Here is an 18,109-nt window from a genome sequence, read left to right on the forward strand (position 1 = left end):
GGCTCTGGGGGGAGCGATCGCTGGGCTCAGGCCCGGCAGCAGGAAGTGACTCGCAGCCGCTGCGGTGACTCTGGCTCCAGGCTCCTGGCGAGATCCCCGAGCCCCGGCGGCTGGTGCTGGGAGCCCGGAGCCCGGGCTGCAGCCGGGAGAGGGGAATCTCCAGCAGGGCCCTTCCCGCTGCTCCCCAGGAGCCTCTCCCAGGGCAGAGCCCCCAGCCCGGCCAGGCCCCTTCCCGGCCCGGCCCCTGCCCCAGGGGGCCCCGCTCGGAGGGAAGGTAAGAGAGACCCGCTCCCCAGTCACACCCGGGCTGCAGGGGGAGGTTTGGCCCCAGGCTGCTCCCAGCGGAGCTGGCTGCGATTCCCGCCCTGGGCCCGGGAAAGCTGCCGCCACCTCCCGGTGTGTGCGGGGCGGGGGGAGCCAGCCCGGGCCGTGCTGGGACTGAGACAGGGACAGCCACACGTGGGGGGACTGAGGGGGGTGGGATCCGGAGTGCAGGGGGCAAAAGACCCCCAGATGGGGTGAGCCCGCTGCAGTGGTTGCAAAAATAAGGGGGGTGGGGGCATAGGGGCTTTTCTTCCCCTCTTTGGCGGGATTTCAGCTCCCATTTCCCAGGGCCGTGTCCTTAAAGGCCCAGTGCATCGCAGAGCCTGGACAGGGCCCCTCTCCTGTATAAGATGCTACTGAGCTGCTAAAAGAGACTCGATCCAGCGAAATATTTACAGACACCCCCCCCTCCCAACCCAACAACTATCATTGTCACAGGTACTTACTTTTAGTGTTTAAAAGAATCCAGTTCACAGTTTCTATGTCTGCGTAAAGCCGCCCAGCGCTTCATAAATGTGTCTTAGCCAGGGTGCCTGGTCCCCTGCATTAGACTCCTCTTGGAATCCAGTCTGTGCAGTTTCACGCCTTTAAATTAGTTCCTTTTTAAAAATATTATTTATATTACTCTGAGCTCTTCATCCTAAACTTCATTAACATTGTGCAGAGGGACGTCATTGTGCCATGGAATTCATATTCTTAGTAGCAAATAATCATGGGAAATATTAACAGTTGCTAGTAGCTACAGCAATCACATCTCAGGGTGACACTGTAACATTTCTTGTTTCTATTGCACTATTGTAATTTGAGTTCAGTGCTGACTGATTTCATGGGCTGGTCTCAAAACTCCTTCAGTTTGCTTTGATGCACCAATGGGGCTTGCCTTAGCCAATTACTTTGTCTCTGTGTCCAGCACACTAGTGCTTTATCCCATGTCCCATTTGTGTGTAGAACTTGGTTCCCAAATACTCACTAACGGCCAGACGTTTCAAGGTTGAAGGCACCTAGATACTTTGTAATATGCCACTAGTGGCCAAAATCCTTTTAAAAATCTGTCCCTAAGGGCCTTAGAGTGTCTTGTATAAAATGGTTATCAAAAGGAAATTTCTATGGTATTATTTACTAAGCACAGGTATACAACCCCAAGATCGATTGTCAACCCCATGAGTTATGCACCCAAAAGTCTAGAATTTAAATACAGAAATCAAGACATCTTGTTTTTCTTTTATTATCTTGTTGTGTCTGAGCCTTTGGGGTGTACTAGCTTCATGCTTTTACAGCTACCCCTTCCAAAGGATCCATATATCTAGAATGGCCGTACAATCCTGTAACATTCCATGCCATTTTGCACTTCCGGGAACATGTGATATCCCCACCACCACTTGTAACTGAAAATTGATTTTAAAACCTTATGTGTGTGAGTAACCCCCCATCCTGCACACATAGAAGTGCACATCTTACTCTTCTGGGATTTCATTTATTGCATACATCAATGTTGATTTTTCTACTGCATTGTTTGTACTTCTAATGGCCTATTTAAAGTTCACAGCCTTTTAAGGATGCTACATTTTTTGTTCTGATACATTTCAGGGATGTTCTTCATTATGACAAATGTACTGATTTGTGCGGCCAAAGTCATTTTTTAAAATGAACTGTTCTGTTTCTCCTTTGCATTGATCAGGCAGGAGGACGCAGTGCTGACCTCACCTAGTTTACCTTTTGGTGAAACTAAAGTGCTTTGCCTCTTTTATGTTTTCACACTGGGATAGCTAATGCACATTAGTTACCCCCTGGTATAAACACCCATTGTCTTATAAACACAGACTATACTGCTGACTGGGATGTTAAATGACCCATTATTGTTCATGGGCTGAAAACTCTGATACTGATTGTGTGCCTGTTACTACTGCTCTTTTGCCAGGTGTTGCATTTGAATGTCTGCACCAATTTGTGGGGGCATCATGGAAAACAAGTTGAAGCATTTGAAACTAAAGGAACTAGCAGGGGATTCCACTTCCCCCCCTCCCCCACACAATTTCTCTTATTTCTGTCCCTTTACTCATTGAGGGCTTGTCTGCAGGGTCTGACACTAAAGGTGTGAAGTTAATGCACCTAAGAGCTGGTCTACACTACGGGGGGATCGATCTAAGTTACGCAACTTCAGTGACATGAATAATGTAGCTGTAGTCGATGTACTTAGATCTACTTTCTGTGGTGTCTTCAATGTGGTGTGTTGACAGGAGACGCTCTGCCGTCGATTCCCCTTGCGCGTCTCGTTGAGGTGGAGTACCGGAGTCGATTTATCACGTCTACACTAGACACGATAAATCAATCCCCACTGGATCGATTGCTGGCTGTCGATCCGGCCAGTAGTGTAGACAAGCCCTTAGTTCAAGCGCTTTAAACCCCTGTCTGGATGCTCTCATTCAGAAGTCAGGTGGCCTTAATTTTTACAGTGGCAGTCAGGGCAACCACAGACAAGTTCAGGAGACCTCCGCCCCAATACTATTAATTATCAGGCCTTTGATCTCTTCCTGAAAAATTTTAAAGTTTTGTATAGTCCAGGTGTAACCCACATTAGCTTTTTGAAGTCCAAAGAGAAGGATTGAAGTAGTTAGGCACTCATCTCCCCTTCCCTGAGTGTTGTCCTGGATAGAAACACCATTATGATTGTTCAAAGGTCTCAGTTTTGGCCTGACAAAATGTCAATAAATAGGTTAAGATTGAAATTTAAGGTGATCTCACTTGTTCTCTGTCTCCTGCACTAGTCAGGACATCATTGATGAGCAGCAGAATGAAGGCAAGATAGTTTCATGGTAAATCCTGCTGTATAGTGATTCCCTTTATAAGCAACATAGACAAAGTGGGAGCACTATTGTCCCATGAGAATGAACCGATCTACATTTTTCATCCTTTAAACTGTAAAGACTCTTCTTTGAGCTCAGGCTCTCCCTGCTCGCTAAATGTTAGCTAAACTTTATCTCTTACTAACTAGAACTGTCAGGAAAATGTAACTTGTCTGTTACCCCTGTCTTACATTTGGATGGTCATATCGGTGAGTCTCTGACTTTGATAGTCACAAAGGTGTGAGGACACACCCTGACAGGCATAGTAAAAGTATTTTCAGCTCACATAAAACATTATGATGTTGTGTCTCAGCATATGTGCAAAATGCAAGGCTGATCTCCTGGCTCAAAAGTATCCAGGGATAGGGTGGGGCAGTTACTAGACATGCTCTGTATTTGTTACCAAAGCTGTATAGGATGGTTTCATTGGAGACAAGCCACCTGGCAGGCGGCTCCTTCTTTACTCACCTGATAGCTGAGGCAGTCAGAGCTTGGACGGGAGATCTGTGTTTGTCAGCCCTGTTTCACAGAATCCCAGTCTTGGTGCTCTGGGACTGCTCTGAATGAAGCCAGGCCGGACTCTAGCGCAGTGCACCTCCCCTCGGGCACACTCTCAGCAGGGCAAGAAGCCTCCTCAGCTTCAGCACCTCCTGGTTCTGACATTGGAGCGTGTAGCACCCCTGTTCACACTGTGAGCTCCCTGCAGGGAGTCCATCTAACTGGAACACTTAGGGAAGCCTGACACCGTGTCCCTTAAAGGGCCATACACCCCAGCTCCACAGTCAGCAGTGACTCTCAGCCAGCTTGGAAAACAGACGGGTTTGTTAATCGTTGGGAACACAGCATAGAACAGAGCTTGTAGCACAGAAATCAGGAGCCTTCAGCAAAGTCCATCTTGGGGGAGATCCAGAGTCCGGAGCCCTGGGCTCTCCCCGCTGAGTCCCAAACCAGGAAACTGACCCGCTTCCAGCCACCCAGCCTCAATCACGCCCAGCTGCCCTACTCCGTGATTTGTCGCTTTCCTGGGCAAACAGGTCACCTGGCCTCCCCCTCTCTCTTTGTTCTACAACACCTTTGCCTGGCTCCTTGCCGAGGATGGACTCTGGCCATCACTTGCCAGGATACAGAGTGTTCAGCCATTTTCTTTGCCCAGGCATCCAGTCTGCAGTCACCCCTGCCCTCTAGGGGTCTTCACAATGATTACACACCCTTGGCCCACCACCTCAACACTTGAGTAACACATTGGGGAAACTGAGGCACACACAGTATTCCGAGAAAACATTAAGAAAATTCCCACTTTGTCACACCCTGGGGTATCTGTGGGCAGCTCGGCACAAGAGCATGCTTCTGGCTGCTGTGTGGGAAAGGTTTGCTGACAACGCTGAGAACTGTTTTGAAAGGAAGGAGACCCTGACGTTCTTCACATCTGATGAACCCAGTTGCTTCTGCTACACATGGCCACATTACAGAGACAGGGCTAGATTCACAATGGCACACAGGCATCCAAACCCCAGGCTAAACACATATATCTGGGATTTGGAGCCTAAATCCCAGTTTAGGCTCCACTGAGAGATACAAAACTCATGACGAAACCCCAGGTGCCAAAACTCAGCAGCAGCTATATTTTCAGAGTAAAAGTTCCCTGAGGGACATTAGTGTCTGCCTCTGAGTATGCGCCCTGCTGCCTTCTCCGGGGCATCTGGACCTAGATATCGGTAACAGCTACCACTAGGAAATTGTGCTGGCAGCTGTTTGTGCTGTAACGCCAGCAGGAAACCCCGAAGATGGGGCAGACATAAGAGGTTTTGCCTACAGCTCAGTGATATGTTAACAGGGTGTCAAGGCTGCATCCCCACTCTGAACTTTAGGGTACAAATGTGGGGGCCTGCATGAAACTTCTAAGCTTAACGACTAGCTTAGATCTGGTCTGCTGCCACCACTCCCAAAGTGCTAATTCCCTTCCCTGGGTAGCCTTGAGAGACCCTTCACCTCACTGGGGGAGGGATAGCTCAGTGGTTTGAGCATTGGCCTGTTAAACCCAGGGTTGTGAGTTCAATCCTTGAGGGGGCTACTGGGGGCTCTGGGGCAAAATCAGTACTTGGTCCTGCTAGTGAAGGCAGGGGGCTGGACTCGATGACCTTTCAAGGTCGCTTCCAGTTCTAGGAGATGGGATATCTCCATTAATTTCTTAAAAAAAAAAAATCCCTGGTGAATACAGATCCAAACCCCTTGGATCTTAAAACAAGGAAAATCAATCAGTTCTTAAAAAGAAGGCTTTTAATTAAAGAAAAAGGTAAAAATCATCTCTGTAAAATCAGGATGGGAAAATAACTTACTTAAAGAGCCCAGAGGACCCCCTCTAGCCTTAGGTTCAAAGTTACAGCAAACAGAGATAAACACTCTAGCAAAAAGGTACATTTACAAGTTGAGAAAACAAAGATAAAAACTAACACGCCTTGCCTGGCTGTTTACTTACAAGTTTGAAATATGAGAGACTGTTCAGAAAGATTTGGAGAGCCTGGACTGATGTCTGATCCCTCTTAGTCCCAAGAGCGAACAACCACCAAAACAAAGAGCACAAACAAAAGCCTTCCCCCCACCAAGATTTGAAAGTATCTTGTCCCCTTATTGGTCCTTTGGGTCAGGTGTCAGCCAGGTTACCTGAGCTTCTTAACCCTTTACAGGTAAAAGGATTTAAGAGTCTCTGCCCAGGAGTGATTTTGTAGTATTGTACACAGGAGGGCTGTTACCCTTCCCTTTGTTAGGTTGGGCCTTGGGTTGTCCCCAGTGGTAAGGTTTTGTTTCGGGTTGCCCCTTCTGATATTTGCTCCAACTGCTACTAATTTTTTTTCTTTTCTGCCACCTCCACCCATTTGGCTCCAATCTCCCCCACCTCGGTTACAATTTTGGGCTTCCCATCTAGGATGTACCTTTCTATTTCCTCAGGAACACCCTCTAAAAACTGCTCCATTTGCATTAGGAAGGGCAACTCTTCTGTAGATTTAACATTTGCTCCTGATATCCAGGCATCCCAATTTTTCCCAGTGTGGTAGGCATGTCGGGTAAATGACACGTCTGGTTTCCATCTTATGGCTCTGAACCACCGACAGGCATGCTCAGGTGTTAGCCTCATTCTGATTCTGGCCTTGTTTTTAAAAAGTTCATAATTGTTCATGTGTTCCTTAGGCATTTCAGCCGCAACCTCTGCTAAGGGTCCATTGAGCTGCGGCCTCAGCTCTACCATGTACTGGTCTGTAGTGATGCTGTACCTAAGGCAGGCCCTTTCAAAATCTTCTAAGAAGGCCTCAGTGTCATCGCCTGCCTTGTAGGTGGGGAATTTTCTGGGATGGGAAGAGGTACCTGGAGAGGGGTTGCTAGGATTGGCTGGTATATCCGGCCTACCCCGTGCTAATTCCAGTTCATGCTTCCTCTCTCTTTCTCACTCCTCCATCTCTTTTTCTTTCAGCTCCATCTCTTTTTCTTTTTGCTCCATAGCTCTCCTGTGGGCCTCCTCTTTGGCTTTCTCTTCTCTTTCTCTCTCCTCCATAGTAGCTTCTTTCTTGAGTTTTTTTAATTGGAGCAGTCTCTGATGTTTCTTTTCATTTTCTTCTGCTTCTAGTCTAGCCAGTTCTAGTTTGTTAACTGCTTCACTGGTAGTCATTTTCCTGCTTTCTTGTGCTGGGTCACACCCCCTCTGCAGTTCACTGAAACTGGGATGCACTCAGCTCAGGCTGCTTAGGTAACAGAGACTTTCTAACTAGCTATCCCCGAGAGATAAAAAGAAAAAACAATTCAGCTTGTAAATTCCTTTTGCCAGCTGTTTGCTCACTGCTTAAACCCTTCTCTTAACAAAGACCCTTGTTAAAAAAACTTAACACCTCTGCCTTCAGGCAAGGAGAGACCAGATATGCATCTACCTTCAGCTCTGCTTTCCAAGCAGCTAGAAAGGAGAAAAAAAATCTTACTGGCTTTTGGTTTAAAATGATCCCACCACTCTGCCACCATGTCAAGGCTGCTTCCCCACTCTGAACTTTAGGGTACAAATGTGGGGGCCTGCATGAAAACTTCTAAGCTTAACTACCAGCTTAGATCTGGTCCGCTGCCACCACTCCCAAAGTGCTAATTCCCTTCCCTGGGTAGCCTTGAGAGACCCTTCACCAATTCCCTGGTGAATACAGATCCAAACCCCTTGGATCTTAAAACAAGGAGAAATTAACCATCCCCCTCCTTTCTCCCACCAACTCCTGGTGGATCAAGATCCAACCCCCTTGGATCTAAAAACAAGGAAAATCAATCAGGTTTTTAAAAAGAAGGCTTTTAATTAAAGAAAAAGGTAAAAATCATCTCTGTAAAATCAGGATGGAAAATAACTTTACAGGATAATCAAACTTAAAGAGCCCAGAGGACCTCCCTCTAGCCTTAGGTTCAAAAAAAAGTTACAGCAAACAGAGATAAACACTCTAGCAAAAAGGTACATTTACAAGTTGAGAAAACAAAGATAAAAACTAACACGCCTTGCCTGGCTGTTTACTTACAAGTTTGAAATATGAGAGACTTGTTCAGAAAGATTTGGAGAGCCTGGATTGATGTCTGGTCCCTCTTAGTCCCAAGAGCGAACAACCCCCAAAACAAAGAGCACAAACAAAAGCCTTCCCCCCACCAAGATTTGAAAGTATCTTGTCCCCTTATTGGTCCTTTGGGCCAGTTGTCAGCCAAGTTACCTGAGCTTCTTAACCCTTTACAGGTAAAAGGATTTAGGAGTCTCTGGCCAGGAGGGATTTTATAGTATTGTACACAGGAGGGCTGTTACCCTTCCCTCTATAGTTATGACACAGGGCCTGACAAATAACCTCAGTGGCCTAGCAGGGACAACTCCATGAGCAGAACCCTGTCTGGGGCAGACATAAAGGGGTTTTGTCTAGAGCCCAGTGACAGGCTAATCTGGCCCTGTGAATCACCATAGGAGACTTGGTGGCAAAGCACTGGCAAGTGACACCTCCATGATCCGAGTTAAGGGAGCAGATCTTGTAGACCAGGCCCAGGGCTGGTAGCCAGCGAGCAATAGCCAAACTGCTGGTTGATCCAATCTCTTACCAGAGCAAATCACACACAGCATCACTGTCGCCGTGAAATGTGTCTCCTGATGTTCTGGGCAGCCTCTCTAGGACCAGGACTCCCTCACCCTAGAATCCCTGTTGATATTGGGGACTCTGAACAATCGTGGGTCTCCATAGAAATGCCCCTTCTCCCCCCTCCCTGGGATCAGGATGTCTCATTTCATTGTCCCGTTGACTCAGTGACATTTATGGATGATGCCCCCGTAGTGCCGTGGCCAGGGGATGTGGAGGCTCTGAGGGGCAGGGAGATTTCAGTGGGATGGGTTTATTGGTAGGGCCCAGAAGGATCTGGAGTGGTGTGTCTTAGAGGTGAGTTCTTCTTCCAGGTCTTTTCTTCTTCTTCTTTTGTTCTTTCTGCTGGTCTCCTTCTTGGACCACAGTTTGTATAGTGAAACTTGAGTCCTGCTTAACTATACCTTAACCAATCATTTTACTAAAATTTTACTAGCCAATCCTAACATGTTGTACCAAAATTCTCTAACCAATCATACCCCACCCCCTTAATTAATTTACACCTACCAAAATCAATTATGTAACAAACAGAAACAATCAAAGAATCAGACAGAGATCATCCACCCAAATAGTAGAGAAGTTGGGACCATAAAGACAAAACAATAAAGAAATGAGGATTTCACAACCACAACTATTGGTAAGTGGTTTCTTGACAGACAGAATGCTGTCCAACTAAGTTTTCTTTCACCATCTTAAGATCTGTTTCTTTATCTGGTGATAGTGGGTGCTATTGGGACAGGGTCTCCTTTTTAACAGCCTGATGTTACATTGGTTTAATGTAATTTAGATGGAATGTGAGGATGTGACTTTCTGCTTCTTAGCTCATGGCTGCAGACTAAGGCCTTCGGCCTCACAGTATGGCTATAGGAAAAGGCCTTATCCTTAGTGGAGTCCCTCATTCCCAGCAACAGGAAGGGAATCACACTCGATGCAGTAACTGGGCATTGCAGTGCGTAATCCCCATTCACAGCAAAATCCTGGAACCCTGGCTGCACACAGGAGAGGTGTATAGTGTAAGGCACAAGCAGTAACATTCCTGCTGTGCCCCTGGAGCCTCTCCCAGGGCAGAGCCCCCGCCTGGCCAGGGCTCCCCTTCCCGGGCCCCAGCCCCTACTCCCAGGGATGGTTCCACTTGGAGGGAAGGTAAGAGAGACCCACCCATTCCCCACCACCCCTGGAAGTGATGCCCTTTGGTCACCCATGGGGTAGGAGAGCATGAGGCACTGCCCCACCCAACAGCCAGTGGGAACATTTTTCCAGGAACTGGTCAAACAAGCATTGGGGGTGAGCAGGGGACTAACTCCTCAGGGCTCAGAAATGACAAGGCAAATATCCACAGGCACCCCCTGCCCCTCCCAGGCAGACACCCCCTGCTGTTATTATTTGATTTAAACATTAAAAAAAGACACACTCATGATTTTGGGGTCAGTCTCCTGAGTGTTTTGGGCTGCCCAGGGCCCTGGTCTGATATATGTGCAGGATTCAGATCTCAGCCACACTGGTGACAGACCAGAGTTACTGCTGGGTATGGCAGGGGGTGAGTGTGGATGGGCCAATGAGATCAGCCTCTGCCTGCTGTTACCAGCTCTGCCTGTTACTTTGGGATACACTCATTTATTAGGGTTAGTCTTCTGGGGCAGGGGGGTTTCTCTACTTCTATCAATGTACTGCTTGTGTCACTTGTGTTCTCATACAGCACTCTATTTCTCCCTGCTGCAAGTCCCCTCCCAATGGAGCTATCCTGCAGGACCTAGGTTCCCCAGGGCTGGGGTCCTCCAGCCCCAGAATCAGATGAGCGCACACACACACACACACACACACACTAACAACAGCACTCCCAAGCTGACCCCTTATGTGTCCCTGGAATCAGCAGGCTGGGTTGAGCAGCATTTCCAAGCTGTCACCCTCATATGCCCCAGGTTCAGCACGTCCCTGTCTCCAGTTTCACGTTACAGTCGTTTTGGTAGTAACCCACTTGATGAGCAAACCCCACAGGATTTTTGGGTGCTGCAGGGATCTTTAGTTTAGGTACGAGGAGGAGCGTTGTTGCAGAGCAAATGGGGTAGCCAAAAACACCCACGGGAAGTCGGGGGGGGAGGGGAGAGGGAAGCAACCAGCTTAACCATGAAAGTTATTTATTGCCAGGTAATAACCATAGGGGAGCCAAACAAAACAGTTGTTATAATAAATCTAACTTAAATTTGATTATAAAAGTCAGGTTGAGAAAACTATAACTGATCACACAAGTCATGGTAAGAAGGCTATACCGAGAGAGAGAGAGATGGGTTCTCACCACTCCATGATGCTTGCATCGATCGGGGATCCCAGGTGATGGTGTTAGCTGAGGGTCTGGAGTGCTGGAGACAGGCAGAGCCCCCAGCACGATCAGTCAGGAGAAGATGAAGTCCCAATGGAACTGATGCAAATTTTGGATCCAGGCATCAGAGCACTTACTTGAGCGTGGGTAGGGGGTTTTGTAGGGAAACAACAATGGTTCAAGGGAGATCACTAGATTTGTTTATGTGTAAACTGATGGCTCAAGGGCGTATACCAAAGTTGTTTTGTTCAAGCTAGACAATAGGAACTGACCATTCCTGGTTATGGGTGGTGTTCCTTCCAGGGAGCTCACAATGCAATTAGGCAGCGTCAGTATTTTGGATACCAATAAAGGATTTATTAAAGCTAATGTTAAAAAAAATTACATAACACACAGGTTAAGAATAGAGTGTGTGTACATCTGGGTATAGTGCTTAGATTATCCACACATACAAAGTTCATTTTAAAAGTCAAAGATACATGAAGTACATAATTAGCAATAACTAAAATTTAGGGGAATAAATTTAACCAAACTGTTTAAATATTAGAATCCAAACACTGGTTACATCACTCATGAAAAGTTATACAGAGAGTTGTTTGTCGAAAGCAAATATATCAATGTGTGTAAATTGTCTCTCAGTAATTGAGAATTTGCAGGCTTGGATTCATTAACAACTGGAGCAGAGATTCCCCCATGCTGCATTGCTTCTCTGTTTTTCTGGTCCCAGAGTTCAGTGCAGTTCTTGCCTTGGAATCTCTGGTCTCCAGTCTGTATGCTAGTGGAGGTGCCGCCCTGTCCCATCTTCTATGCAAATGAGGCTACGGGAGTTGCCTTAATTCTGTCACCCTTGTCTGGATGGGTTTAGGTTCGTCTCCCATGTCCTTTTCATTGCTTTCTTATCTGTCTTTCTTCTGACTTGGTTCAAGCAGAGGCTGGGGGGGGGGTCCTTGATTAGTCAGACAGGATGGATACTGTGCCCTGGTTAGGTAACACTGCCAGTCCCTGGGGGCTAGGGGCAGAGTCCAGGGCAACTCGTTAATCGGGTGTTGCCACCAGAGGGCTCTGGTTATTGCTAAGGGAGAGGAGGCGGTAGGTGTGTGTCTCTCTCTGCTCAGGATATTAGAGTTCTGGAGTTGAGCTCCCTGGGTCCGAAGCTGCTGCCTCCTGTATTTTGACTTGGGAGCCCAAACCTAGAAGCAGAGGAGAGACCTTTGTTAAATCCCCTCTGTGCCCAGCCCAGGTGGGGATTTGCTGCGGTGGCTGGAACCAGCCCCTGGGGCAGCGCTGGGTTCTGCCCACACCAGCCCCTGAGCTGCAGCCTGCAGGTGATGGAGAGACCTGGGGGTAAAGGGCTGGGACTGGGCAGGAAAGTGACTCTGCACAAAGGGCCCATTTCAGGGACTGGCTGGTGAGTTTGGCCTACATGGGGAGGGGTTTCCCTGTGTGTCTGCGAGTCCCAGAGCTCCTGCCCCCATGGACACAGCCAGGTTCAAACCCCTGTTAGCAGTGGCAGTGACTGAGCTGCCTAATGAGAGCAAAGGCCCAGGACAATGGTGCAGTCGCTGGTTCTCCTAAGGGAAAAAGATAAAAAGGGAGAGAGGAGAGACTGGAAGGGGAAACCAGGAACAACAAAGGGGAGGGAGGCTCCCAGATCCCAGACCTGCCCGGATCCATTCCCTGCATCCCCCTGGGAACAAGGGGAGGAGCTGAGAGAGGAAAAGCCAGTTCCTGACTCGGCTGAACACTGCACTACTTGGGGGGAAGGGGAGAGTTAGAGGGGTGACACGATAATGTCAGGGGGAATCCCCCAAGGTGCCTTCTTTGGTTCTGCTCTTTTTCCAGCATTGGGCTCAGAGACCCTCTTATGGGGAGAGTTTAAAAGTGCCCCGTGGGGTTTAGTTACGCTGGGAGGGCCCTGGCCTGGGTGTTAATGAACTAACTGAGTTTCTTTCCAGTGTGGCAGAGTCCAGAGCGTCTGTCTGCAGGGAGAGAGCCTGGGGGGAATCGGGCTGTGACATGCACTCAAGCTCCTTCTGAAACCTTCCCAATCGCCCTGACAGGCTGAGGAATCACATCCAGATTTCACTCAAGATCGTCCCGTCTTCCAGGGGACAGGGAAGGGAAATGGCTGTGATGGAGTCAGCTCAGGTAGGGGATTTTCAGGGAGCTGTTGGACAGGGGGAGGGAGAGGCAGGGAGGAGACAGGGTGTGATAAACCTGCTGATTTTCTGAGTAGGAGGGGGCATACCACCATTTGTCAAAGAGGTCATAACCCTCCTGGGCAGTGCTGGGAACATTTTCCAGACTCCCAGTGCTGGAGCCTGAACCCAGTGGCCAGAGGCTGCTGTGAAATACGAAGGAAAGCTTTTGGGATTCCTGTCCCTTCCCTGGCTCAGTGCTCTGCTCTCTGTATCCGCCTGTGGCTGGCAAGTGTGCGGTAATTGGTAAATGAGAGGACCCTGCCCTGCTCCATCTGCTTTTGGGGGGACAAGGAAGTCTCACCTTCTCCCCGCCTCATGAAGACTCCTGGTGCTCTGAGCAGGGTGGGGGTGGGATTCTGTTACTAGGGTCCTCCCAGAGCTTCTAAGAAGTTTTTTTCTTTCTTCCTCTCCTGTGACTAGTGGGTTTGTGGCTGTGGCAGCAGGGGCTGAGTGGGGGTCTCTTGTTGTTTCAGTTGCCGGTGACCTTCGAGGAGGTGGCTGTGTATTTCACCCAGGGGCAGGGAGCTCTGCTGGACCCCAGTCAGAGAGCCCTCTACAGGGACGTCATGCAGGAGAACTATGAGATGGTGACCTCGCTGGGTAAGGGATTCCTATCCCCTCTGTTATTAGAAGCCATGAGGTCTTCATTTCTGACTCTGGTCAGGTTCTCCCCTGGTCAGTTAGATTGGAGGGGAATGGGTTCCATAATGCGCAGCTGCCACATGAGAGAGACTTTCATTGGGACACAGGTGTCAAAACCTAATGGACATGTGAAACCATGCCCACCCCTCCAGCATTTTGGGGGGGGCAGAAGTCATTCATTGTCCTGTCTGTATTGTTTCTTACTGACGCCCAAAATCCCTCTTCATTTCCCTTCTTGGGAATAGCTCCAGCCGTGGGGAAGACTCTGGACTCTGCAGATTTAGAAATAGGAAATGGTCTAACTCCAGAGCTGTGTGCGCATCAGCAAGGCCCAACAGCACATAGATCCTGGGAATTCCTTGTGAGGGCGTAGCAATTCCCCCCACCTCCCCAGACGTCTGCTTCTCCCAAGAGGGCTCAGTGATCATGTTCCCATCCTGTTGGATTCCATGTTCCCCCAGCAGGTCATGGGGAGAGGTACCACTCACAGAATGCCCTTTGTGACAGACACTCTTCCAATCCTCCATGCGCCCTGACCTTGTCTCTTTTCACTCCCTGTGCAGGATTTCCCATTCCCAAACCTGAACTGATCTCCCACCTGGAACGAGGGGAAGAACTGTGGGTCCCAGATCTCCAGGTCTGTGAGGAAAGAGAGATCCTGAGAGGCAGTCGCACAGGTGAGGACTGAAACAGAAACCATCTGGTGAATGAAGGAAAAAGTTGAGAATTCCAAAAATATGCTGTGAGTAAGAGCCCTTAGTTCTTCCTCACCTCAGCCAGGGCTGTAGTCAACAGATACCATTCACGGCTTTCCACCTGTCCTGTTAGCTGCAGGAGTTGCCTTCCCAACTTTCCATCCCTGGGAGTGTTTGGGTGGGATCTGGAGGCAAAATCCAGTTGCTCAGTCTTCACAATGTTAGCGTGTTGGGTTTTCCCTTGGTGCTATTCCTCTTTCTCCCCAGCACAGTGACTCCTCTGTTGTCCCACAAACTTATACAGGATCGTTTTAGGGGTTAAGACAAAGATGCCACATTTATTATGATAACAATTTGATTTATGACCGATAACTAATATTTTAATTCTTATACACACACATTATACCTAATACCTATACACACACACACATACACACACACATTTACACACACACATTTATCAGATGTTCTGCAGCTGCTGCATAGTTACCAGTCCTGCTTGAGTCTGTGGCTTGAGTTTGCAGCTTGGGTTCGTAGCTTGTGGCGGCTAACTGGCCAGGAAAGCCGGGCACAAGGACGAGCTGGGTCTCTGTTGGGCATGCACCGATACCCTTCCATGTTGGCAGCAGAATGTTACCCTCCTTCAAAGTTTTCCATCTCACCCATCCTTTTTGTAGGCTTTAGTTTGAATCCAGAGTCTATAGGTCTTGTTGAGTCACGCTGCCTCTGGGTTTGGTGATTGATCACCCGTCAATTGCAGACATGACTTTCAGCCTGGGACCTGGCTTTGATCTTCCTTCTATTGTACCTTTTCTTTTTAGGGTGGATTTTTCTTACTTTGTTAGGGCTCTTATCTGCATCTTCAGCCATTGGTGTTTGAACTCTATTTAATCAGGACAGGCTGGGGCTGGAGGTTGATTCCATCATCCATACATACCTCATTCACACATCTAAACTAAACTAATAAGATTACAGCAGGGTTTGCAAAAATGAAGGTTGCAGCAAGCCCTTACGAAATGAAGTAAGCTTTTTAAAATGGGGTTTGAATTACAATATGGCAAACAGTGAACAGAAGTTACAATATAGACAAGTATAACAAATGGTGAACAGAAGTTACAATACTGAAACAGTGCAAGTCTCAGTGATTTAAGCAGGAATTGGATTAATAGTAAAACTTACAAAGGCAGCTGACTGAACTGCTATGGCTCTTAACAAGTATCTGAACTGTTAATTAGCCAGTTATTGGGGTAACCAGTTTTATGAATGAAAATTGTTTCACTCATAAAACTTTATTTATAAAGTTACATTAATAAAGTGAACAATTAAAAACAATTTCATTTATCAGTCCTACACCTGTCTGGATTGTCTCTATCTCCCAGCAGGTGATGAGACAGTGGATGAGAAGAAGGATGGGAATCATCATGAGGAAGTTCCTGGGCAAATGGAACCACAGGGGACCTTTGTGGGAAGAGCTGATGGGAGTTTATCCCAATGCTTGGAAGAGGGAGAAGCCTGGGGAAATTGGCACAAGTCAGAGAGGCGACTGAAAAACCACTCAAGGAAGAAAGTGGATGAATCTATTATATGTGGGGGAGGAGACAAGGATCCCACAGCCCAGCAGACCAATCCTAAGGAAGAGAAACCCTATCAGTGCCTTGAATGTGGAAAAGGGTACATTTTCAGATTGCCGCTTGTGACACATCAGACAATCCATACTGGAGGGAAACCCCTTCAATGCTTGGCCCATGGGGAAAGCTTCAATAACTGCTCAGATCTTAATAACCATGGGAAAAGCCACATAGGAGAGAAAACCTATCAATGCCTCGAGTGTGCAAACTGTTTGAATTGGAAGTCAGCATTAATTACACATCAGAGAATCCAGACAGGAGAGAGACCCCATAAGTGCTTAGACTGTGGAAAAAGTTTCATACGGAGGTCACACCTTGTTAAACATCAGGCATTCCATAAAGGAGAGAGACCCCACAAGTGCTTGGACTGTGGGAAAAGTTTCATACAGAGGTCAGACCTTACTAAACATCAGGCTATCCACACAGGAGAGAGACCACATAAGTGCTTGGACTGTGGGAAAAGTTTCATACAGAGGTCAAACCTTATTAAACATAAAGCAATCCACACAGGAGAGAGACCCCACAAGTGCTTGGACTGTGGGAAGAGTTTCATACAGAGGTCATACCTTGTTAAACATCAAGCAATCCACACAGGAGAGAGACCACATAAGTGTTTGAACTGTGGAAAAAATTTCATACGGAGGTCACACCTTGTTAAACATCAGGCAATCCACACAGGAGAGAGACCCCACAAGTGCTTGGAATGTGGGAAAAGTTTCAAACAGAGGTCACACCTTATTAAACATCAGGCAATCCACACAGGAGAGAGACCACATAAGTGCTTAGAGTGTGGGAAAAGTTTCAGGAACAGATCAGCCCTTTCTAAACATCAGGCAATCCACACAGGAGAGAGACCCCACAAGTGCTTGGATTGTGGGAAAAGTTTCATACAGAGGTCAGACCTTATTAGACATCAGGCAATCCACACAGGAGAGAGACCCCATAAGTGCATGGACTGTGGGAAAAGTTTCATACAGAGGTCAAACCTTATTAAACATAAAGCAATCCACACAGGAGAAAGACCCCACAAGTGCTTGGACTGTGGGAAAAGTTTCATACAGAGGTCAAACCTTGTTAAACATCAAGCAATCCACACAGGAGAGAGACCACATAAGTGTTTGAACTATGGGAAAACTTTCAGAACCAGATCAGCCCGTATTAAACATCAGGCAATCCACACAGGAGAGAGACCCCACAAGTGCTTAGTGTGTGGAAAAAATTTCATGCGGCGGTCACACCTTGTCAAACATCAGGCAATCCACACAGGAGAGAGATCCCACAAGTGCTTGGACTGTGGGAAAAGTTTCATACAGAGGTCAAACCTTGTTAAACATCAAGCAATCCACACAGGAGAGAGACCACATAAGTGTTTGAACTGTGGAAAAAATTTCATATGGAGGTCAGACCTTGTTAAACATCAGGCAATCCACACAGGAGAGAGACCCCACAAGTGCTTAGCCTGTGGAAAAAATTTCATACGGAGGTCACACCTTGTTAAACATCAGGCAATACACACAGGAGAGAGATCCCACAAGTGCTTGGACTGTGGGAAAAGTTTCATACAGAGGTCAAACCTTGTTAAACATCAGGCAATCCACACAGGAGAAAGACCACATAAGTGTTTGAACTGTGGAAAAAATTTCATACGGAGGTCAGACCTTGTTAAACATCAGGCAATCCACACAGGAGAGAGACCCCACAAGTGCTTGGATTGTGGGAAAAGTTTCATACAAAGGTCACACCTTATTAAACATAAAGCAATCCACACAGGAGAGAGACCCCACAAGTGCTTGGACTGTGGGAAAAGTTTCATACAGAGGTCACACCTTATTAAACATCAAGCAATCCACACAGGAGCTAAACTTCTGTGACACTGGGAGAGAAAGGGTTAAGCAACTTGCATGTAATAGACCCAGTTCAACATTCAGAGATATGTTAAAAAGTGTGTCCATGTTATATAAGCTTGAGCTTTGAAATGTAAACTTATGTTAAAGACCTCGAAGAAGATGGTAACTGTTGTAGTCTATAAAAAGCAACGAAGAATCTGTGGCAACTTATAGACTAACAGAAGTATTGGAGCATAAGCTTTTGTGGGTGAATACCCACTTTGTCAGATGCATGTGGTGGAAATTTCCAGAGGCAGGTAGAAATATGCAGGCAAGAATCAGTCTAGAGATAACGAGGTTAGTTCAATCAGGGAGGATGAGGCCATCTTCTAGTAGTTGAGGTGTGAACACCAAGGGAGGAGAAACTGCTTTTGTAGTTGCCTAGCCATTCACAGTCTTTGTTTAATCCTGAACTCATTAATGTCATTTGCAAATTAACTGAAG

The 18,109-nt window shown here is 47.3% G+C and overlaps 1 protein-coding gene across 4 annotated transcripts; it reads left to right on the forward strand.

Moving 5' to 3' along the window:
• The first annotated feature begins 214 nt into the window (after positions 1–214).
• On the forward strand, positions 215–17,952 carry LOC117886904 (zinc finger protein 850-like). Of its 4 annotated transcripts, none has more exons than XM_034789029.1 (4): positions 215–274; positions 12,569–12,761; positions 14,020–14,133; positions 15,531–17,952. In XM_034789029.1, the coding sequence occupies exon 4, from the start codon at positions 15,593–15,595 to the stop codon at positions 17,648–17,650; it is 2,058 nt and encodes a 685-aa protein (XP_034644920.1). In that variant the 5' UTR covers positions 215–274; positions 12,569–12,761; positions 14,020–14,133; positions 15,531–15,592; the 3' UTR covers positions 17,651–17,952. The 4 variants fall into 4 exon arrangements, with proteins under 4 accessions (XP_034644920.1, XP_034644921.1, XP_034644917.1 ...); XM_034789030.1 differs by lacking the exon at positions 215–274 and adding an exon at positions 7,924–8,933; XM_034789026.1 differs by lacking the exons at positions 215–274; positions 12,569–12,761 and adding an exon at positions 13,360–13,414.
• Positions 17,953–18,109: the final 157 nt, after the last annotated feature.

The sequence above is a fragment of the Trachemys scripta genome, chromosome 14, assembly GCF_013100865.1.
Source record: "Trachemys scripta elegans isolate TJP31775 chromosome 14, CAS_Tse_1.0, whole genome shotgun sequence".
NCBI lineage: Eukaryota > Metazoa > Chordata > Testudines > Emydidae > Trachemys > Trachemys scripta.